The sequence below is a fragment of the Erpetoichthys calabaricus genome, chromosome 5, assembly GCF_900747795.2.
Source record: "Erpetoichthys calabaricus chromosome 5, fErpCal1.3, whole genome shotgun sequence".
Classification (NCBI taxonomy): domain Eukaryota; kingdom Metazoa; phylum Chordata; class Cladistia; order Polypteriformes; family Polypteridae; genus Erpetoichthys; species Erpetoichthys calabaricus.
The window spans coordinates 234,673,522-234,697,829 of record NC_041398.2 but is presented as its reverse complement, the minus strand read 5'-3'; the positions used below and the strand labels follow the sequence as shown (position 1 = coordinate 234,697,829).

The 24,308-nt window shown below is 39.6% G+C and overlaps 1 protein-coding gene across 5 annotated transcripts in view; it reads left to right on the top strand.

Moving 5' to 3' along the window:
* gria2b (glutamate receptor, ionotropic, AMPA 2b) overlaps positions 1-24,308 on the top strand; it is a 185,614-nt gene that overhangs the window by 110,837 nt on the left and 50,469 nt on the right. For all 5 annotated transcript variants that reach the window (XM_028802665.2, XM_051928137.1, XM_051928136.1 and 2 more), the window contains exons 4-9: positions 5,829-6,025; positions 8,385-8,438; positions 17,064-17,222; positions 20,069-20,236; positions 20,456-20,560; positions 23,554-23,664. In XM_028802665.2, coding sequence (XP_028658498.1) covers positions 5,829-6,025; positions 8,385-8,438; positions 17,064-17,222; positions 20,069-20,236; positions 20,456-20,560; positions 23,554-23,664 — 794 coding nt within the window. The remainder of the gene's footprint in view (positions 1-5,828; positions 6,026-8,384; positions 8,439-17,063; positions 17,223-20,068; positions 20,237-20,455; positions 20,561-23,553; positions 23,665-24,308) is intronic.

The following is a 24,308-nucleotide window of genomic DNA, read 5'->3' as shown; positions in this document are numbered from 1 at the left end:
ACCACAAAGGCCTACGTAGTTTTCAAGGTGACTCAAAAATAATTTGTGGCCAACTGTTTCAAAAGCAGCAGACAGGTCCAACAGTACCAAACAACATCACCCCCATGATCAGTCGCAATCAACAGATTATTTGTAACCTTCAGTAGGGCTGACTCTGTACTATATTGTGATATGAGCCTCTATTGAAACTTCTTTGTGGTATTATTAGTGTTGAGAAATGACAATAACTGTGATCAAACTACTTTATCAAGTATTTTTGAAATAAAGGAAACATTGTGACAAGAATAGGCCATTCAGCTCAACAATTCCAACCTATTTATCTTGAACAGGGGTGAAGATGCAGGTTTTCATCCTAACCCTTTTCTTAATTAGTGGCCTGTTTTTGCTGCTTCTTCTTCTTCTTTTTCGTTCCCATTAAGGGTCGCAACAGCGGATCATCTTCTTCCATATCTTTCTGTCCTCTGCATCTTGTTCTGTTATACCCGTCACCTGCATGTCCTCTCTCACCTCGTCCATAAATCTTCTCTTAGGCCTTCCTCTTTTCCTCTTGCTTGGCAGCTCTATCCTTAGCATCCTTCTCCCAATATACTCAGCATCTCTCCTCTGCACATGTCAAACCAACACAAACTCGCCTCTCTGACTTTGTCCCCCAACCGTCTAACCTGAGCTGACCCTCTGATGTCCTCATTTCTAATCCTGTCCATCCTCGTCACACCCAATGCAAATCTTAACATCTTTAACTCTACTACCTCCAGCTCTGTCTCCTGCTTTCTGGTAATTAACTTTTTTTGAATTAATTTTAATCGACTTATTTTTTAAGGTTTGCTCCACTGAATTTCTTCATCGTTCCTCTGAATTGCTTCATTTCTTTCTTTAAACGGCACCCAAACAGAAATGAAATGTGAAGTGAGTGAGCCAACAGAAGACCAACTAAGTCATGGCCTCAAACTCCAACCAATTTCACTCCAGCCAGTTGCTTAATTAGGCGAAGATTCTTGTCATTAATTAAACTCGTTCTTTAATTCCATGGCTTGTTGCTGCTCTCATTGTGCAATAGCAGACATTTCTGAAATTGTTCATTTTCCCTTTTCTCAGAGCACTGTTGAAATGTTTTGTGGACCTGCTCAGATCAACATTCCTGAGACCTTCACCTTTCTTTATTTTTATATATTGTATGATGGTCACAGTTTGCTTGCCATGTTTTGGCTCATTTTGTATTTTGGTTGGCTGTTAATTAAGAAAAAAGAAACAATGAAGGGTATGAGTCTTCAAGAGCAAGTCAAATAAAATAATTTCATGAGAAGTTAATTAGGAGCAAAATTAGGTTAGAAGGAAAACCTGCAGCCACTGGGGCCCTCCAGGACCGAAGTTGGGGACCCCTGATCTAAATTGTCCAAAATAACATCAAGTCAAGATCTGAAGTTCACTAAAGTCCTGTTCTCTACCACAGTACTTGGTAGTTTGTTTCATGAGTCAGTGTGGTGCACTGCATGAAGAAAAAACTTTCTAACATTTGATGCGAAATCTGCCCTTAATAAGTTTACAGTCATGTCCCCATGTTCTTGTTGCAGAACTTATTTTAAAGAAACAGTTGGGATCCACCGTACTAGTTCCTTTTCTAATTTTAAATACTTAACCTCTTCATCTCCATTTGCTTAAACTGTCGTTATACACGTTGCACTTCCAATTTAACACACATTATTTGTCAACTCTCATGGCCACAAGATGCTGGTAACTTACTACATTAAAATCAAACACGCTGCAGAGGACTATGACTGAGTCACACTACATGACACTGTGACTGCCCACGACATGCAGTGATTTTCTTAAGATTATATAAATGAAGGCTACAACTAAAAATCTCTTTAAAAATGTTATACTGCAATGCTGACCTTACAAGGCAATAAATACTATACCGAAATCAACTGAATTACAATCCCTGGGTCCTTATATACCCTTTTATAAACTATTTCTCAGTTTCAAAAATAAGTTAATATGAAATAAAGATACTTTTTAATGAAATCATTCTAGGTCACATTGACTTTACTCTGCCATTTAATCAGTGCTGACTTTGTAGAGCTCCTGAAAGCAAACTTCGTGATGAATTTCATAATTTCATTTTAGCATCTACAAATGTCATTTGAAACCAATAATCTTATCATACTGTTTAATGTTCATTCAAGTCAAAATATTCACCCAATAATGTTGTGCTTGTAGAGAAAAAATACATTTTAGATCCAAAGTGGTCTCTAGTTTTTTTTTTTTTTTTAATAAAGTAAAGAGTAATATTATGATGGACATTTTACCTAATGAAGGGGGTCTCATAGTTGTGTTGTGCTTAGCATCTGCTGCCTTATTGACCAAATGTTCTGGGTTTGAATCCTGAGCCTGGTTATTATTTTAAAGCAAAGTGGGCATTGTCCATTCTGCTAGGCTTTAGTGGCACACCAGGATCACATGGGAGCAGAAATAAAAGACGCCCAGCTGCGAAAACCCCCACTTACATTCCAAATTCAATGACTGAACTCCAACTTTTACCAGGATATGCTTGTACTTCATCTGATAAAATAAAAGGTGTCATTCAGAGCTGAGCTGACATCTTTGCAGAAGCCCATCTTCTTGAAGGCACAAAAAAGGACTCAGGCCAGAACAAATAGCTGTAAATGAATGAATGACAACGGAATACTGCACCTATGAGAAGGCACTGACTTTTTAACAGGAAGTGACTTTATTCCAATCGGGAAAGCTTCCACCATCTTTCATGAAACAGTTGCATTCATCCCATCTTCGATTCTGTGGACTCTTTCACCGAACTCCATGAAGACTCTCTTAGGGCTTTCACTCTGTAGAAACTCTCTCTCTGAAACCCGAAAGCTAATGAGCTGCTCCCTCTTTGGGTAGCTTTACGATGACAATATCTTCTCTTTGTGGACCAGAAAGCCGAGATCCTGTCTGCCAAGCCAAGCACTGAACCAGTCTGAAGACTGAGAAGCAGCCATTACTTTAAGAAGGGAACTTCAACATCTAAACACTTGTGCCAGAAAGAGTAATGCTTTTCCCTATGAAGTTGCAGACAACACAGCAAAGAGCTCATCTGAGAAAAGCACAGCATGCACTCCAACGCAAGAAAAATCCTCCACTTGAACCCAGAGCAACAACAAAGTAACAACACTATACAATATTGGACACCATCTTTAAGGACTTGGTATAGTAAAACTATTTATTTGTGCCAAGAAAAATTAAAAATCTAAATAACCAGTAGGCAGCCAGACTCTCTGTTTCATATCTTTCTCTGTCTAGTCCAGGGGTTCTTAACCTGAGGTCCGTGAACCCCTAGGGGGTCCATGGATGGGCTTCAGGGGGTCTGTGAGGATCAGATAAAAATTAACATTTATATTCACTATACAGCCGGGTACTGTTGGATTTTCTTGCGTGAACTTTCTCGCCATTATTTTTCTCACATATTATTTTTCTCGCAAGTATTTATCTCACCTAAGTTTAATGCGTGAGTTACATACTCAAGAAAAATAACGCGCAAGGAAAAGAACGGCGAGAAACATCACACGAGAAAAATAGCGGTCACCATACAGCCTTCCCCCTTGTCCCACTCAACGGTTTCCCGTTGAAAGAAATGAAAGAAAACGCACCCTGCCACTCCTTACAGCGCCGAACTTACTGTTGGCCCATGTTTACCATTTAGACATGCGTCATCATTCTCTGCACGACCGCCATCTTGTGCCACTCCAGAAGAGTGTGTTTATGTGAATATTTCTGAGGAAGGGGGTCCATAGCTTTCATCAGATTCTCAAAGGAGTCCGTAACTCAAAAAAGGTTAAGATTCACTGGCTAGTCTATCTGTAACCTGTCTCGTATGTCAATATATATATATATGCAGTTATCATATTTCTATTATTCTAGTGTTTATCAATAAATTGTATTATTCTGTTTCTTAAAACGAGTTTGCTTCAATCACCATGATGTAAGTCTAATGGCCGGAGATTATCTTGGACAACAGAGAAAAGTAAGGAAAATAAAATAGGGGCCTTACTGAATTATTTAATTAATTACCTTCATTTTCAAAGGCAGAACAGATAATTAGTTAATCGTGTTAAGTCTCCCCTCACTTCCTACATTGTCCATGTGGTCTTTGTATGTTGCATATGTAGGCTTTTGTCCTGGTGTTCCTGTTCACCTTCCACATCCCTATAGAAGAAGTAATGCAAAAAACAGCCCAAGAGCATGATACTCCCATCACTGTGCTTTGCCATTGGAATGGTATGAGTGGTTCCTGGTTTCTTCCACACATGACATTAATTTTGGTTTAATCACTCCAGAGAATATTGTTTCTCAAAGTCTGAAAGTCTTTTAGGTGCATTTTACAAACTCCAAGTGGGTTCTCATGTGCTTTTACAGAGGAGATGGCGCCTGTCTGGCCGCTCTGTCATTATGCCCAGATTGGTGGAGTGCTACAGTGATAGTTCTCCTGGAAGTTTCTTCCATCTCCTCACAGGTCCTCTGGAGCTTAGTGAGAATAACCATCAGGTTCTTGGTCCACTCGCTTACCGTGACCTTTTCTACCATGATTGCACAGTGTGGCCAGGCAGCCAGCTCTAGGAAGAGTCTTGGTTGTACCAAACTTATTCCATTGAAAAATTATGGAGGCAATTCTGCTCTTGGGAACCTTCAATGCTGCATTTTTGTAGTGTTCCCCAGTTGTCCTGAACCTGGATAAAAATCCTGTGTCTAAGCTCTGCAGGCAATCCCTTCAACCTCATGAATTGGTTTTTGCTCAACTGTGGGACCTTCTATACACTTTGCTAATCATATCAATCAATCAATTGAATTGACCACAGGTGGACTGTAAACAAAGTGTAGATACATTTAAACGGTGATCGATAGAATTGGATGCACCTGAGCCAAATTTCAAATGTCATAGCAAATGGTCTGAATACTTATGTCAATGTGAAATTTCAGTTTTTATTTTTTAATAAATCTGCAAAGAAAATCCTAATATCCTGTTTCCACTTTGTCTTTATGGGCTATTCATTGTTGTTTGGTGAGGGAAAATGAATTTAACACTAGAATTACCAGAGCCAGGGAGAACTTCTTGCACGTTCTGAGGTGGTGGGGGCGATGGTATAGCAGGCTGCTTGCTGCTCATCGACACATTTAGAAGACAAAAAACGTTGACGGAGAGGTGTGAAGGGATTTAAGGTGGGCCGGAATTACGAGTTTTTTCATTTTCTCCGGTAATTCTAGTGTTAAACTATTTTAAGACATTTTTGGTACATTTTAGTAATCCACAAGGAGAAAGTGTCTTTTCACAGAGCACAACCCTGGAGCAATTTTAAGGATAAAGCTGTAACATAACAATTTGTGAAAAAAGTAGATAGATAGATAGATAGATAGATAGATAGATAGATAGATAGATAGATAGATAGATAGATAGATAGATAGATAGATTTTTAATCCTCAAGGTGAAATGTTAAAGAAGTCTGAATTACGTAACGTAAAAAAAATAATTGAACCTGATATTGAGTTATTTTTAAAATGTGTTTTGTGTGAATTTTCTTATGTGCTTTTGAAAGTATGAAATACGTTTTTACAAAATGTCAGATACTTTGAATACAGCTTATCTTCTTATCACATGTGATTCGGTTACGATGAAGAATGTGTCACATTAAAATCCAACTATTATATTGTGTGTATCAAAAGGAGGGCTGAATTCTGCAGGGGAATTCATTAATCAGTGGTCTTTGTAACATATTTTAAAGATTTACATACACCAAAGATGTGAATCTGAAGATTTTTTATATTCTTTCTTATAGGGTTATCAACACTGCAGGTAGTACTGGATACAGCGGCTGAAAAGAAATGGCAAGTGACTGCCATCAATGTAGGAAACCTCAAAGATGAAAAAAAGGATGAAGCTTATCGCTCACTATTTCAGGATCTGGAGCTCAAGAAGGAAAGAAGAGTAATTTTGGACTGTGAACAAGATAAAGTCAAAGATATTATGGAACAGGTATGAAAATGTGTATCTCTGAAAATGTTTTGAGGGTTATGTTTACACTTACTTGCATTGGGAACAGTTTTCCAAAAAAAAAATCTATAAATTGATGAAAAAAAGTTCTATGCAGCCAACTCAGCCGAACTTCCTATTTCGACTGTTTTCTAACATATGGTGGTTGTAGGAATCAGTTAGTGTGTTGTGATGGCTGTGGTATTGAAATTTATGCCATACAATTAGTAGCTCAGTCCCTGTCCCCGAATGATTGTGTGACACTTAATCTGGCAGAAGTCAGACTGGTTAAAATATATATGAACAGCTATAATATATCTTCATCTTGTAAACCTTGGGTAAAGGTGTCTACTAAATATGTAATGCTACTAACCATCTAAGTTGGATTCAAATCAGTAACCAATGTAGGCCTCAGCATTAAAGTTTGTAGAGCACCATCCATTGGAATATATTTTGTAATGCATCTAGTAATAAAATGAATTGCATTTTTCATTCCAGCAAATGGCGCATCACAAACATGTCTAGTGTTAATATGCATTACTATAAATGTTTGTTATGCACTATCTGTTGGAATGACAAATGCAAAACATATGTCTCTATTATATGGCATTTGCTGTGGAATTTGTAAAAGCAGTGTTAATGTTTGTGATGTGCCAAATAAAATGTATTATTATTATTATTATTATTATTATTATTATCGTTATTATCTGTTGGAATGACAAACGGGATGCATTTCATACTTACGATGCAACATCTCTTAGAATGACAGATAGATAGCAACCAGATGAGATACATATTTGCCCTTTCATTAATGTGGATTATTAAGAGCTGAGTTCTATGTTTGAAGACTGCTATGAAGTGACATTAATATAAGATACGTAGCAGTATCTATATATAGATCCTCAATAGGATCCGTGATCACTTGCTCACCTACCAGCAACCGGAACAGTCTGGTTTTACACCTAAGAAGTCTACCATCGACCGCATCCTGGCACTGAAGGTTCTCATGGAGCGCAAATGTGAATATCGGCAGAGTTTCTTTGCAGCCTTTATCAATTTTCACAAAGCGTTCGACTCAGTTGATCGAGCTGCTCTGTGGGACATCCTGAGGATTCGCGGCATCCCGTTGAGGTGGCTGGATATAATGGCCGGCCTGTACACTGGTACTGTGAGTGCTGTGCAGAGTGGAGGCAGGACCTCTGCGTTTTTCCCAGTTGATTCTGGGGTCTGTCAGGGGTGTGTTCTGCTCCTACTGTGTTCAATGCTTGCATGGACTGGGTGTTGGGCAAGATTGTGGGGTCCAGCGGCTGTGGGGCATCTGTTGGTGAAGAAAGGTTCACGGATCTTGAGTTTGCTGACGATGCTGTGATCTTCGCGGAGTCAATGGAGGCTCTGATCAGGGCGCTCGAGAGACTGAGTGAGGATTCTGAATGTCTGGGCTTGCGAGAGTCCTGATAAAAATCAGGATCCAGGCCTTTAATGACCTCTTGGGCACAGCCGTCACAAGTGTGTCTGTTTGTGGAGAGAATGTTGACCTTGTCGTGAGGTTAACTTAGTGACAGTGACATTCATGTCTCTGGTGACTCTTCCTATGAAGTCAGTAGACGGATTGGGAGAGCATGGGGGGTCATGAGGTCACTGGAAAGGGGTGTGTGGTGCTCCCGATATCTATGCAAAAGGACGAAGGTCCAAGTCTTTACAGTCCTGGTGCTTCCTGTCTTGCTATATGGTTGCGAGACATGGACTCTATCCAGTGACCTGAGATGAAGACTGGACTCCTTTGGTACTGTGTCTCTCTGGAAAATCCTTGGGTACCGTTGGTTTGACTTTGTGTCGAATGAGCGGTTGCTCATGGAGTCCTGAATGAGGCACATTACCTGTATTGAGAGGGAGCATCAGTTACAGCACTACGGCCATGTGGCGTGTTTCCCCAAGGGTGATCCAGCTCGTAAAATCCTCATTGTTGGGGACCCAAGTGGTTGGACCAGGCCAAGGGGTCACCCACGTAACACCTGGCTGCGGCAGATAGAGGGTCATTTCCAGAGGGTGGGACTGGACCGCGTATCTGCCTGGGAGGTTGCAAACCGGGATCCTGAATTGTTTTGTTGTGTAGTGGGTGCGGCAACACACTGTACTAGTGCATGCTCCCCAACCTGACCTGACCTGTAGCAGCAAATTTTATCACATGTGAAATACAGATGGTGAAGGGCCAGAATATGGCAAAGTGATTGTTTGAGAGTAAACTCTCCACTTGAAATTTAGAAGAATGTTGTTTTAAATGTTCAAAGTGATTTTTTTTTTCATTGGGTATTATGTTTGAATGTCTTTTTATTGACTATATTCCTTTTTTCTATGGTTTTAGGTCATAACAATTGGGCGGCATGTTAAAGGATATCATTATATCATTGCAAATTTGGTAAGTTATTAAATAATGAAATATGTATATTGTAGAGGGGAGCTCTTAGACTTATTACAGCATTTTGGAAAAACAAAAATGTGAAAGATATTGTTGGTACATGGCTTCATGTACCATTAAAAAGAGCAACAGTTGTGCTTGGTCAGTACCTTTCATACGTAAAAAAAATCTTCAAAATAAAAGAACATCTAGGGAGTTCTACAGGCATTCCAACTACCGTCTATAAACTGTATTTATGGAATTCAGTGTAAGACCTGCGGTCTCACACTGTATATATTGGTGAGACCAAAAACTCTTTATGGAAAACCAGAGAAGGGATACTGTTTTGTATAAGCATTTTGACCAGAATAATCATTTTTGGTTCGGAGCATGACAGTTCATGGAACAAAACCTTTAGACTCAAAAAAGAGAAATATTGAATGGACACATCAGGTACATATATTCCGGATGGTTTAAATCAGGGGTCCTCAATAACGGTCCTGGAGGGCCGCAGTGGCTACTGGTTTTCCTTCTGGCCAGTTTCCCAATTAGACCTCAGTCCTTGCTGATAATGAAACTTGGTGATTAACTCTATGGCTTGTTAGCATTTTCATTCATCAAAGACAAATTTAATTACATTTTAGATCAGAGATCCTCAATTACAGTCCTGGAGGGCCACAGTGGCTTCAGGTTTCCACTTCAACCAATTTTGTAATTAGAGCCAATTTATTTACAACTAAAGCAATACATTTTGGGCTTAATTTTAGTTATGTTGCTTTTACAATTCAGAACCCTTAATTGTCTATTTTAGTTTTAGCAGCTCTATTTAAAATTTTAATTGTTGCCAGTTTTATTAATCAGCCATTAGTTAATAATAAAATGCAGATAACCAATAAACCAGCATCTCTCCATCCAACATGCACCATTAAAAGTGTCAGTGTTTAAAAAGAATGTTTAGAAATAAATGGGAGGGGAATTGGAAGGAGCGTTAAGTTTAATTCTGTTGTAGTCCACAAAACACATGGATGATGCTCTTAGGTAAAGAAACTCTACAGTGCAATTACAATTTCTCTTGGATGAATGAAAGCACTAACAAGGCATACAGTTAAATACTAAGTTTTGTTATCAGCAAGGACTGAGTTCTAATTAGGAAACCAGTTGGAAGGAAAACATGCAGCCACTGTGGCCCTCCAGGACCGTGATTGAGGACCCCTGGTTTAAATGAAAGCTAAACGTCCCTCTAGGACCATGATTGAGGACCCCTGGTTTAAATGAAAGATAAAAGTTTGTTGTTTTAGTCTTTTTTTCCCAGAGTTACCACAAAATTAATTAAATTTAGGTTCTATATAGAGGGTATGTGTGTCAGTGCTAGCCATAAGACTATTATCCCCTACCCTAAATCTGACAAGGCAAAATAAGTTGGACAAAGCTTTGCAAGACTCTAACAACAAGAGATGTATTAATGTGGCCGTGCAAGAACGTGTGCCCTAGCAGTCTGGGCTAGTTGCTCCCAGATCACAAAACATAATTTATTTATTAAAAGGTTTTAAATTAGGTTAAGTTTAAGTTGATTGTCATGTGTGTACATAGTATATGGTATACTTTATAGAGTACAATGAAATTCTTTTCTGTGTACCTCTTCAGAGCAGTTGACAAAAATTAGTGATGAGTGAAATGATTTGCATGAAATTGTATTCGTATTGAAGCTCAATGTTTTGTTTTGCAAAAAATACACAAAATAAATTGTGTTGCTTTCTGCAGAATTCATGCCATTCACACAAGAAGAAAGGCATTTAGTTCCTATCTGAAAGTGTTTTCGTTCATTAATTCCAAATACTTCTGTCTGTGATTTAGAATTTAAAGTAAGATCTGTAGGAAAACAAATTACCAGGGGCCTCATGTATAACATTGTGCGTGGAATTCACACTAAAACATGGCATACAGATAAAACTGTGCGTATGCACAAAAAATCTGGATGCATAAAACTGTGCATATGCCAAGTACCACTCACTTCCCCTTTATAAATCCCAATGAACATGAAATTTAATACACGTGCATGCACCTACAGCCCCACCCCGACTCCTCCCAGAATTTTACATATCTTAGTATGTAATTTAATATAAATAGCCCCTTCCATTGAAAGTTTTGTTAAAAGGCAATGGCAAAAGCAAATGAAAAAAGAAGAATTTCAGCAAATGTGAAGTGGAGGCAAGGAAAAACATACTATTTGTTGGCTTAAGCAGTGGTATAAGCAAGAAAAGGAAGTTATGGAATGACACAGTGTGGTGGAAGTTCAGAAAGTTCAAATTCAGACAGTCACACAGTGCCCAAAATAAAAAAGACGTGGCCAGATATCAAAGTCGCTGTGAAAAGGCAAATCACAGCCCACAATCTGTTTATTCTGTTTCAGACAATATTAGAAACATTGACCCCCATTCCAAGGACACGATGATTGTGCTACTGTGCCAAGCCCATCTTTGGGCGCTGGCAGCAAACACACACCTCTGCCTTGGAAACTGCTGGGCGACCATCTGATTTTGTGTGCTGATGGACGCTGTTCTGGAGTAACAAAATGTAATAGTGCATGCTGTAAGAGATGTGGCCAAATGAACTAAGGACTATAAAGGCTGAACTATGTGATATTGACCACAAATTAAATGAATTGCTTAAAAAATAAATGCTGCATTTGATTACCTGTTTTTACATTCTGCTAAATGTATTCAAACAAAGTTGAAACGCTGTCCAATTTGGCTGATCACTTGGTCGGTCAGGGTCAGGTTCGTCATAACGCATTTCTTCAGGTACGGTCAAGCCACGATTGTGCGCCACATTATGCATCACACTACATGCTTACACACTTTCTGTGCACTATAGAGTAGCACATTAATAAAGTGGAATTGCTTTCTATTTGCATAAGCAAATTCATTCTCTGCAGGTGCCTCTTTGAGGTGACTCGCTAGCCTTACAAGGACTGCTTGCCTTTTGCTGCACTAGTTGGAAAAAGCATGTGCAACTGTGCAGAACTGCCGTTTTTATAGGCTCTCCTGCTACAGATGATGTAATGCCAGCTCATTATTTTGGTGATTCATCTCTGGCTGATGTAACTTGTCCACCGCCTTTGCAATAGCAATGTGTGTGCAGTTGACCACTCCAATTACATTTTAAAAACCAGACGTTGCTGTGAATTGCACTTTGATGGTTCGCAGTTCAACCACAGTGTAAGGAAATGTTATCTATCTAGATGACAAGTGGATAATACCATCCTGTACAGCTTGGGCGGAGTGGTGGCTCTGAGGCTAAGGATCTGCGCTGGTATCCCGAAGGTTGCCGGTTCGAATCCCCGTCAGTGCCAAAAGAGATCCTACTCTGCTGGGCCCTTGAGCAAGGCCCTTAACCTGTAATTGTTCCAGGGGGCACTGTACAATGGCTGACCCTGCGCTCTGACCCCAAGGGGTATGCGAAAAAAACTAACAAACACTGTTGTAAGTCGCTCTGGATAAGAGCGTCTGCTAAATGATGTAAATGTAAATGCAAGACGTGACTCGGTGCAAGTTCACATTGAAAAACTCCTGTGGCTAAAAACCCGAGGCTGGACAGAACTTGCAAAGGAACAGGTAGAGCACAATTGCTCAAAGTCTGCCTTTGTAAAGCTGGCATCAGTTCAGCACACTGCTTCAAGAGGAAAGCTCTTGGAAATCAAAATCGACTTAGAAGCCAGACATCATTACCTCTAAATACGCACTTTCTTCTAATCCTTCCATTTGTGATGTACTCTAACAGTCCTAAAGAAGCTATGGTAGTTGGAATAGTTAGGCCATTCAGTGCACCATTATATTGCTACAGAATGATTACAATCAAGTGAATGAAATTTGTTAACGATATGCAATTAATTTCAGTGTTAATTAATTCAGATGCGAATCTGAAAATAAAGGGAGACCATACAGAAACGGTAGCACTGTTTAGGTTGTGTCAGCTGTCTCCCCCTGTCCTTCCACCTTGAGGGCATCCTGGCCAGGTAAGGATGCCGGCTGTCCCACACAATGTCAAAGAATAATTATATTTAATTAGAAATATTATAATTCAATGAAAATACATGTTATTCGCAGTTTTTTACTTTGTTTTATTCATTAAACCATGTAGTTATCAATTGTTTTTATATAGAGTTTCTTAATCTTTTACTCATTATTATCTACTTGATCAATTGATATTGAAGTAAACAGACTGTATTCATGCTATGGACACATATTAGGTATGCTTTGACAGGTGTCTTTAAGTTTATTCACTATGAAATTAAATAAATAAATACATACATACATTTTACAAATCATCAGTGCTTGACTGTGTCAACTTTCCCCCCCAATGTTGGCATTCCCTCCCCATGAGCCATTCAAATAGACTGTATGTTTGTATTTGTAAAATATTATTATTATTATTATCCCATAAAATATTAATTTCTATATAGTTCTTAATTATATGTTTTATGTATTTTTAAATATTTCAAAATATATGTGGATTTATGCGCAGTCCATCCATTATCCAACACATTTAACTCTGTTTAGGGTTGGTAGTCAGAGTGCACCTTAAAAGCCTCTGACAGAAATCGGCAAATAGCCCTGAATGGAATGCCAGCTTATCGTAAGGCACATTCACACCCACACCCATACTGACTCACAGGGTGCCAATTTTAAGTCACTTATTATTTTAATGTACAAAGATCTGGGAGGGAAACCAATTTACATAAAGAAAACCTTGTGGAGACACGGGGAGAATGTACCGTGTGTTCAAATGAAATCACTGAAGGGAAGATTCTATTGCCATCTGTTCATATATTCTATGATCTATTAACTGCAGTCAGACAGTCAATTCTATGTTTATGCATATAGTACATAACTAGAAATTATTTAGTCTTCACCAAATCTTAAAATTACATAAATCTTATTTTAAGTGCCAAATAATAGACAACAGCTTTTACCAAAATCTGAAATCCACTCTGTGTTGTTTTTCACTTATGATGGCTCTAAATTGCTCCACTCCGGTGTGTGTGTATGTGTGTGTGTGCACATGTGTGTGTGAGTGAGTGACCTTTATCATGGATCACAGTCCAGTCAGGGTTTGTTCATAGGTGTTAGGGAAAGAATCTTGTTGCAAGATTCTTCTTCATTATCTCCAGTTCACTTTGACATTACAACAACAACAATATTTACTGTATTTATGTAGCACATTTTCATACAAATGATGTAGCTCAAAGTGCTTTACAAGATGAAGAAAGAGAAAAAAGACAAAAAATAAAAATAAAATTAGGCAATACTAATTAACATATAATAAAAGTAAGGTTCAATGGCCACGGAGGACACAAAAAACAAAAAAAAAACTCCAGACGGCAGGAGAAAAAAACAAAATCTGCAGGGGTTCCGAGGCCACGAGACCACCCAGCTCCCTCTAGGCATTCTACCTAACATAAATGATTTCAATCAGTCCTCATAGTTTTCAGACTTCACGTGGAAGAACTTGATGATGATGGTCATGTGGACATCTGGCCTTCAATCCATCATTGTAGGCACAGCACGGTGCTTTGATCGGGTGGTGGTGCCGCAAATTACAGTAATATACAAAGACTCTCAGGACTCCAGCAAATAAATAAATGCATTTAACAAAGCAAATCATGAAAGAGCTTTACCCTGCACTGCATTCATGGATATAATAACAACAATAACAATTATAGATATGAATATACATCTTTAGCATAGGGGGGGCACGGTGGCGCAGTGGGTAGCACTGCTGCCTCGCAGTTGGGAGACCCAGGTTCGCTTCCCAGGTCCTCCCTGCGTGGAGTTTGCATGTTCTCCCCGTGTCTGCGTGGGTTTCCTCCGGGCGCTCCGGTTTCCTCCCACAGTCCAAAGACATGCAGGTTAGGTGGATTGGCGATTCTAAATTGGCCCTAGTGTGTGGGTGTGTTTGTGTGTGTCCTGCGGTGGGTTGGCACCCTGCCTGGGATTGGTCCCTGCCTTGTGCCCTGTTTTGGCTGGGATTGGCTCCAGCAGACCCCCGTGACCCTGTAGTTAGGATATAGCAGGTTGGAAAATGGATGGATGGATGGATCTTTAGCATATAGTTGACGCCATGCAACTCGTAAGCATGCACAAGTTCTTAAGGGATGGTCTAAACCTTAATTCCTGCATATATTCATAGTGTTTATATGCAAGGTCAGGGCCAGATTTGAGACAAGCGCCAGCATACTTCAAAGCAGACAGTATGAAGTTCCTTTGTCATATGATAATCTTATGGCACCCTTTCAAAGTTAAGTTCAGGCCAGCTGCATCCTTTAAAATAATAATTGCTAATTTAAAACATTTACAAAACCTTGTGAGCCTAACAGTCCAAGATGCCAGTCTTATAAAAATGATTTTCCCCAGAAATTCTCTCTTTTTTGTTCTTTTAGAACAAATACAGTATCCTAACACTTAAAAGTCATAGAAATCGCTGTCTTCGTCAGCATTAAAAGCCATAATACTAGGGTTTGTCTTAAAATCTTTCATTATTCTCATTAGATGAGGGTTAATCCTGAATAACCACCATATTATTCACACCACCTTTTTCACAAATTCTCAGCATACATCATTAATTATAATTATGACAAAACCATCATTATTATGACACTGAGTGTAATACTAATAGGTAAATAAGTTTTAAAAAAATGTATAAAGCGCCTATCACAGATTAAAAGTCAGAAAGCACTGAACAATAAAACAGAGAATAAACTGAAATAATAAAACAAAATACAGGGCAACAACAATACAAAAACACCCACAAATGACAGCACTACTCAAATGCCAGTCTGAACAAATGTGTCCCAAGTTGACATCCGAATATTTCAACAGATTCCGCTGATCTCAAAGTCACTGGAAGACTCTTCCATAACCATGGAATATGCAGGCTCCAGAGACCACCAGGAAACAACATGGTGACAATCTGAACCGCACTTGGCCAAAACACTTCTGTCCCAGAAATACAAAGCCAGATGAAATCAGATTCTCACGAAAAAAACAACCATGCTTTCCCCACGTCCAGCATCCTCTCCTATGCGGACAAACTGGAGTGAACCAGAAGTGAGCAGGTAATTCCAAAAGAAGCGGTGGGACAGACATTTTCTGTTCACCCAGGTCATACCCCATCAGTTCTTCGGCAGTAAGTCAAATGTCAAAGAGTGCTCAGTGATCACAACAAAGGAAAGAACTGGATCCAAAAAGAAAAACAAGACGAGAGTGATAGATGGCAAATCAAACATAGGCACCTTCTTGTCCAAGCAAAAAATAAAATGATAAATTTCCATATATACTCGCAGATAAGTTGATTTTACAGTATGATGTCTGGTATTGTATAATGTCGGTCGTATAAGTTAAATGCAGAAACCACAGAGCACACAGCCTTTTATTTGTATGTGGGTGCAGCAATGCGCTGTATCAGCGTGTGCTCCTAACCTCTCTCTCTATCTCTACTGTACCTACGTGACCACACCGTAATACCCAAATTATTCTGAAGCAACGTTTGTACTGTTTTGTGTTTTTTGTATCTCACACCCTCATACACCTTTATCGTAAGAACATTCCTTATCTACAATGGAGAGTTCGATCACAAGAAAATATGAAGCTGGTTTTAATTTAAACATAGTTGAAGTAGCAAAAGAAATTGGTAACTGCGCTGCTGCAACAAAATATGATGCATCTGAAAAACTGATGCGAGATTGGAGGAGGCAAGAAGATATAAAAACAAAAATTTAAGTGTCACATTTCAGAACGGGCGTATAAGTCGGGGTCTGATTTTATGATCGATTCTTCGGGTTTCAAGACCCAACTTATATGTGAGCATATATTGTAATAGTAGGTTCCCACTGTCTTCAACCACATAATAGAAAAAATGTACAACAAAAAATGGATAACAAAAACAGAATTAGTGTCCAATTCGATAGACATTTTTGTCAAAAAATGATCATAAAGTGTTACAATCAGATAAAAAACAGCAACTGTTAAATTGTCACCCAAAGTAAAACTTGCAAAGCCACCTACCTGTCTGTGTTATAATAACTTTGCACCTGCCCTTACACCTGCATTGACTTCTGAAAAGAACAACCATGACGTCCCAGTGTCAGCTCAAAGATTGCTGCTGCTGCAAATCTGTGCATTTCTATGTGTTTTATAACTACATTAAATAAAGGTTTGTTATCATCATTTTCATTCCATTTTTGGTAGTAAGGGTCACAGTAGCAACAAGATAAGCTGGGCTAACACCAGGCCTCACTGTCCTTACCATCCTCATCCAGCGCTTCTTCAGGAATACCCAGGTACTCTCAGAACAATGAAGAGACATTAAAACTTCCATGTGTCCCATGTCCGTCCTTCAGTCTTGTCCCACTGGGCCATGTCTGGTACACTTTCTTTTCTCTGGATGGTGAACAACATCACCTTCACAATATACCCAAATCTCCTCAACTTTCGTTAAGATATCTGTGGTTCTATGGTATTAGTATACTATACCCATTGATGAAACGTGTGTTAATTAATTACAGTTAATTACAATTACAATTAATTACAGGTAATTATAGTTAATTACAATAAGGCAATTGTGTAATTCTGGTTTTCTTTCTTCCAGGGCTTTGTAGATGGAGATCTTTCCAAAATCCAGTACGGTGGAGCAAATGTGTCAGGGTTTCAGATTGTCGATTTTGATGACCCCAGTGTTTCAAAATTCAACCAGCGTTGGGAGGCCTTGGAAGAGAAGGAATATCCAGGAGCTGACAGCAGAATCAGAGTAAGTCTTTAAATGAACATCTTCTAGTTAAATATGTTGGCATATGGTGCTCGTCAAAAAGTATTCACCCCCTTGGAAGTGTTCCCATTTTATTGTTACACAACATTGAATCACAGTGGATTGAATTTGGCTTTTTTGACAATGATCACCAGAAAAAAGACTCCTTAGTGTCAAAGTGAAAACAGATTTCTGCAAAGTGGGCTGTAATGATTATAAACTAAAACACAAAATAATTGATTGCTTAAGTCAGTGGTTCTCAAACTGTGGGGAGGGCCCCCCTAGGGGGGTGCGAAGTAACAAAAAGGGGGGCGCGAAGATGTGAAAAAAAGAAAACAAGAATCAAAAATATGAAAAATACATCTATTGAAACCAAAGCAAATTAACTTAAACTACATTCTGATACTAGAAAAATAAATATAGAGTTAGATAAATGTCGATAAAAGTTAAGTAGGTATAATAAAATATGCATCTATGATATATCATTAATTAAAAAAGAACAAATTGGTATTAGTGGGCTCCTTTCAAAAAAACATTAGGGGGGCATGATTAAAACTGTTATGAAAACTCAGGTCGCAAATACTTAAAGGTTGAGAAATGCTGGCTTAAGTATTCATTCTCCTCAAGTCCGTATTTCTGTTGGGGTAAGGAGTAGGTATACTTTATTATCCCAGAGAGAAGTTTGCTTGCAGTAGGAAAGTTAAAAACCACAAAACATTGTTGTACAGATACAAGAAAAATAAGCCAAGACAGAACAACCGATGACTAGCGTTATAATAAGTGCACGCTCAAGATTAGTACAAGTACTCATTGACGTATGATCACATTTGGTTCAGAAAGACCAGTCATAAGTTGATCTGGACATAAGACAGACTGGTATATATACAGTCATGGTCAAAAGTTTTGAGAATGACACAAGTGTTGGTTTTCACAAAGTTTGCTGCTTCAGTGTTTTTAGATCTTTCTGTCAGATGTTTCTATGGTATACTAAAGTAGAATTACAAGCATTTCATACGCTTCAAAGGCTTTTAGTGACAATTACATGACATTTATGCAAAGAGTCAATATTTGCAGTGTTGGCCCATCTTTTTCAAGACCTCGCCAATTCGCCCTGGCATGCTGTCAATCAATTTCTGGCCCACACTTGCATAATCAATGCTTGGAGTTTGTCAGAATTGGTGGGTTTTTGTTTGCCCACCCTGCTTCTTGAGGATTGACCGCAAGTTCTCAATGGGATTAAGGTCTGAGGAGTTTCCTGGCCATGGACCCAAAACTTTGATGTTTTGTTCCCCCGATCCACTTAGTTATCACTTTTGCCTTATGGCCCGGTGCTCCATCATGCTGGAAAAGGCATTGTTGGTCACCAAACTGTTCTTGGAATGGCTGGGAGAAGTTGCTCTCGGAGGGTTTCTGGAATACCCTTCAGCTCCTTTGCCACATTACACTGTATGTCAGAAATATCTGAAAATCTTCATGTGGGTTTTTATTTTTGGAAAGAGTCAGAAATAACATGGAGCTTTTCAAAAGTCAGGATAATAGGATGGATGATTCAATTTGGTAATCAATTTCCTAGCCAGGAAGTTATGACCACTGAGCACATCATAGCTTGGGGCATTGATAGATAGATAGTGTGGTGGATATCCGGCTAAATATTCCGGCCCTCACCCCCAGGCCGCCAGCATGGAAGTTCCCCGAATTCCAGCAGGGCCTCATGGACTTTGTAGTTTGTATGCATAGCCTTGCTGGATACCATGGGGGCCACCAGGAGTCGCTGTAGGGAGGCTGTTGGACTGTAATGTGCCCTATAACCTGGAAGTACGTCCTGGTCACATGAACAGGAGAAATGACGTACTTCCAGGTTGAAGAAAAGGACTTTTACCCTGACCCAGAAGTAATAAGGACTTGTGGACTGTTAGGCAGGAACACCTCCGGGTCAGGGGGTATAAAAGGACTCTGGGAAAGCCCAGACATTGAGCTGAGCTGGGAGGTAGGGTGGCAAAGTGTCTGGGAGAGGAGGATTGGTATTTGTATTTGGTTTATTGATTATATGAGTAGTGTGGAGTGGAGGGTGCTTGGTGCAGTGTATTATTATAAAAATAAAGAGTCTTGGACTTTTACCTGGTGTTTGGCGTGGTACCTGAGGGTTCAAGAGGTCGATAAGAGCCTCTACTGCTACAATAGATAGATAGATCGATACTTTATTAATCCCAAGGGGAAATTCACATACTCCAGCAGCAGCATACTGATACAAAAAAACAATATTAAATTAAAGAGTAATAAAAATGCAGGTAAAAACAGACAATAAGGACCGGAGAAAGAACAGTCCTCTGCGGCGCTCATGTGTTGCTGACCACAATGTCAGACCTGCAGTTCCCGAGACACACATACTGAGGTCTGTTTGTAAGACAGTCCACGATCCATGCCACCAGGTATGAATCTACTCCCGTCTCTGTCAGCTTGTCCCTAAGTAGCAGAGGTTGGATTGTGTTGAAGGCGCTAGAGAAGTCTAGAAACATAATTCTTACAGCACCACTGCCTCTGTCCAAGTGGGAGAGGTATCGGTATAGCATATAGATGATGGCATCTTCCGCTCCCACCTTCTCCTGGTATGCGAACTTGTACCTCTTATGCCACTCAAATACACTTCATTTTGATATAGCATTCTCACCCTACACCACTTTTTACAGCTCCTACATTTCAATAACATTTTGTAGCAAGGGCAACACTACATGGCCATTCTGGTAATTCAATTGTGACACCTCATATGTAGTACATAAAAATTAACCTTATCAGGATTAGAACTTTTTTTTAGGGATTCATCTATATTATTATATGTTTTTTATTCCTAGTACACATCTGCTTTGACCTACGATGCTGTTCAAGTGATGACCGAAGCTTTCCGTTACCTCCGCAAACAGAGGATTGATATCTCCAGGAGAGGCAATGCTGGGGACTGTCTTGCAAATCCAGCGGTTCCATGGTCTCAAGGCGTCGAAATTGAAAGAGCGTTGAAACAGGTGATCTGTTATGCTAAAAAAGGCAGACTCTATAAGTAGTCTCTGCATAAGGTAACAAGTGTCATATTTGTTAGGTGCAAAACCTGTGTTATTACTGTATATAAGTCTACCGGTGACATGCTTTTCGTCTTGAAACAACTTTATGGCAAATCTTGATAGTTCTAAGGAAGATGGCGTTCATAGACATGATTTACTGCTATGTTGTATATCATCCTTTAGGTCCATGTGGAAGGCCTAACTGGGAATATTCAATTTGATCAATATGGAAGGCGAATCAACTACACAATCAATATTATGGAATTAAAAAACAGTGGCCCACGTAAGGTAAAGCAGTGCATATTGTTTCAACAGACAGGTATTCATCATTTTCTTTTCACAATATGTATAGATTTTTTGTATAGATTTTTTTTCCCTCCAGAATATTTTTATAATTTCAAGTGGGTGGATTTTTGAGTTTCTCCTCAGAGATTATTGTTTCATTATATTTGAACCAAGTAGGGAGCTTGTGATTCATTTCACATGAGTAACAGCTCATGGTTCAAAAATTATATTGACTCACAAAGCTTTGCTTTTCTGGTGAGTGCATGTAAATGAAAAGCGCATGAGGTCTCTGTGACTTCGTTCAAGTTGCAGCCTGCTATTTGCCTGTTTTCACAAGAATTGATTGGATTCAGATTTCAGGAAGGTGGGCATCCAGTAGAACAAAAGTAAGAAATGCTGTTTAAGAAATGGATGCGTAATAGAGCAATAGGGGAGAATCCACGCAGGCAGTCTTACACAGAAGCGGCAAAGACAAATGCAAAAATTTTTAAAAGGTAGTAAACCTTGCAATAAATTAGTGCCCCATCCTACATTTGTATGCATGCTGACAAGATAGGTCATGGCCCTAAACTGGAGTTTAGAAATACTTTAAGGTGCAGTGCTATCTTGGCGCAGTAATTATCACGGCTGCCTCGCATATCAAGAAAGGCGTCGCTGCAGACCTCCAGTGACAGACCTCCCTGTGACTTCCTCTGCCGCAAGACTCTATGACACCACTCAGGGGCCTGTGGTTGGAGGTGTGAAGTGAAAAGTCTTGGCATAAGGTGAGGTGTGCATGTGTAGACAGATATGGATGCTGAGCATAAGCAAATAAATAAATGTGACTCTTATTTTTCTAAAAAAGCCTACAACTTCAATAACAAAAGATATTTTTTTTGTTTCTGCATTTTTACCCTACCGGAAATCTTAAAATTAGTTCTGTTGCCTGTGTGTTTAACCAGCAAATATCTAAAAGTATGATATCACAATTTAATACATACTATAGTATTACCTCTGCGTTGTTCCCAGTTGATTCTGAGGTTCGAGAGCAGTGTGTTTTTGCTCCTACTCTGTTCAATGCTTGCATGGACTGGGTGATGGGCAGGGTCATGGAGTCCAGCGGCTGTAGGGCATCTGTTGGCGAAGAAAGATTCACTGATCTTGACTCTGCCAATGATACTGTGATCTTCGCGGAGTCAATGGAGGCTCTGACTGGGGCTTTTGAGAGACTGAGTGAGGAGTCTAAATGTCCTGGGCTTGTGAGTGTCCTGGAGAAAAACTAAGATCCAGGCCTTTAATGACCTCTTGGGCACAGCCACCAATCATGTGTCTGTCTGCGGAGACAGTGTCAACCACGGCAAGAGGTTTACTTACCTCAGAGTGACATTCGTGTCTCTGGTATGAAGTCTGTAGGTGGACTGGGAGAGCATGGGGTGTCGTGAGGTCGCTGGAAAGGGATGTGTGGCGCTCCTGATCGCTTTGTAAAAGGACAAAAGTCCAAGTCTTTAGAGTTCTGGTGCTTCCTGTTTTGCTATATGGTTGCGAGACTGAATTCTGTCCAGTGACCTGAGACGAAGACTGGATTCCTTCAATACTGTGCCTCTTTGGAGAATCCTTGGGTAGCGCTGGTTTGACTTTATGAAGTCTTGAATGAGCCACATTACCTGCATTGTGAGGGAGCATCAGTTACGGCACTACGGCCCTATGGAATGATTCCCCAAGGGTGTTCCAGCTTGCAGGATCCTCATTGTTGAGGACCAGAGCTGCTGGACCAGGCCAAGGGGACGCCCATGTAACACCTGGCTGCAGCAGATAGAGGGTCATTTCTGGAGGGTAGGATTGGACTGTATGTCTGTCTGTAGGGTTGCCAACTGGGATCCCAAGCTGTTTTGGCATGTGATTGGGGTTACGCTCCCTAACCTTACCTGACCTGAGGTATAGTATTCCCATCACACAATGTTACAGCAAGTAAAACTTGCATTGTTAAGTTTGCCAATTTAATGTTTTCTTAAGAAACACTAAAGAATTGATTGACAAAGACTGCTACAAAATTTAATGAAAAAAATCATCTCTAGCTGCAGTGGCAGACCCTCTGTGGTTACTCCAGCCCACAGGACTATGGCATCTTTTCACAGAAATAATCACAGTACTGTACATTTAACCTTTAGAGTATTTTGCAGATATTAAATTGTAACATTGCTACACAGAAATATTCTAGTATTGTACCAGCCAGCCAATTACCGTGCAGATGGACAGAACTAAATGCCTGATTGCAGTAAGATCCAACAATGCAGGCAGAGACTTTCAAAAGAGGAAATTAATAGCAACCCCACGAGGAAGATGAGGGTGTTTTTTGGCAGATCACAGGGGGAGAGCACGAAAGTGGCAAGGTTGATCAGAGATCATAGCCACATTGTACAACAGAGGACAGGAGAAGAATGGAAGTATCTAGTGCGACATGCGCATTTGTGGAGGAGTCATTGAGGGGTCTTTCACTGGAGGTCTCCAGCAAGACTCTACTGCACATTTTGAGGCACCTAGTCACTTTCATTGCGGAGTATACCGGTTCTCCCCACGTTCCCCTACATGTTTTACATACAGTATATTCTTCATATACTCCAGTTTCTTTTATCCCTCAAAAACACACATGTTAGATTATTTTTCAACTTTAAACGAGACCAAGATAAGTAAATGTGGACATGTGAGTGAGTGTGCCAAAACAGTGAACGGGTGCCCCTTCTTCAGTTGATGCCAGACTTGAAAATCATTCTTCTGGACAAGACTCTGGCATGCATGACACCCTAAATAGAAAAAGAGAAGATTACAAAATAAACGTATTGAAGTTTTTCTGATATTCTGGAATATGCTATCCTGGCATCTTATCTAAGGTTTTGCCTTTTAGAGTTTTCAGAATGAATACTACTGTTAGGTAGATGGCCAGCAGTAAAGTATTGGAATTATAAATTAAAACAGAAATAATCTCTGAAAGAATTTGTTTCATGTTCCTTTTTTTAAAGATTGGATATTGGAATGAGGTTGACAAAATGGTTGTTACAGCAACGGACTTTCAAGGTGGGAATGACACGACAGGAATGGAAAATAAGACAGTAATTGTCACCACCATTTTGGTAAGTTATCATTAAGGCTACTTTATATTAATACCACTTTATATCACTCACACCTTATCATCAAGTCCGCTCCTATTTTATTTTGTTTTATACATCTAATACGAGGAACGTTCAAAAAGTTTCCGCACTTTTATATTTTCATTGGAAACGGTGAAGGCAGGAGGAGTTAGTGATTGGTCATGTCTGAGAGTGTCATGTGACTAGTTCTGTCTGGCTACCTGGCTGCCCTTGTAGTTTAGTATAAGGGTTGTCACCCTGTGGTTAAGATGGCTGTGAAACTTACAAATTGCACCAAAGAGGAACAGCGTTCTGTCATATGCTTTTTGTGGACAGAAGGTGTGCCAGGAGCACAATTTCATCTCTGCATGTGTGCTTAGCATGGGGATAAAGTTCTCTCTCGTAGAGTCATCTATGAGTGGATTGAAATGTTTGAAAATAACTGTACTAGTGTGACGGATGTAGAGCGCTCCGAACGTCCAGCTACAGCCACGATGATGTGAAAGTAGCAGCGCATCAGTGGCTACTCGTTCAACCAAAAACATTTTTTGCTGATGCCATTAAAAGTTGGTACCACACTGGGAAAATTACATCGCACAGGAAGGTGACTATGTAGAAAAGTGATGTCATTTGTTTTTGAAATTCTT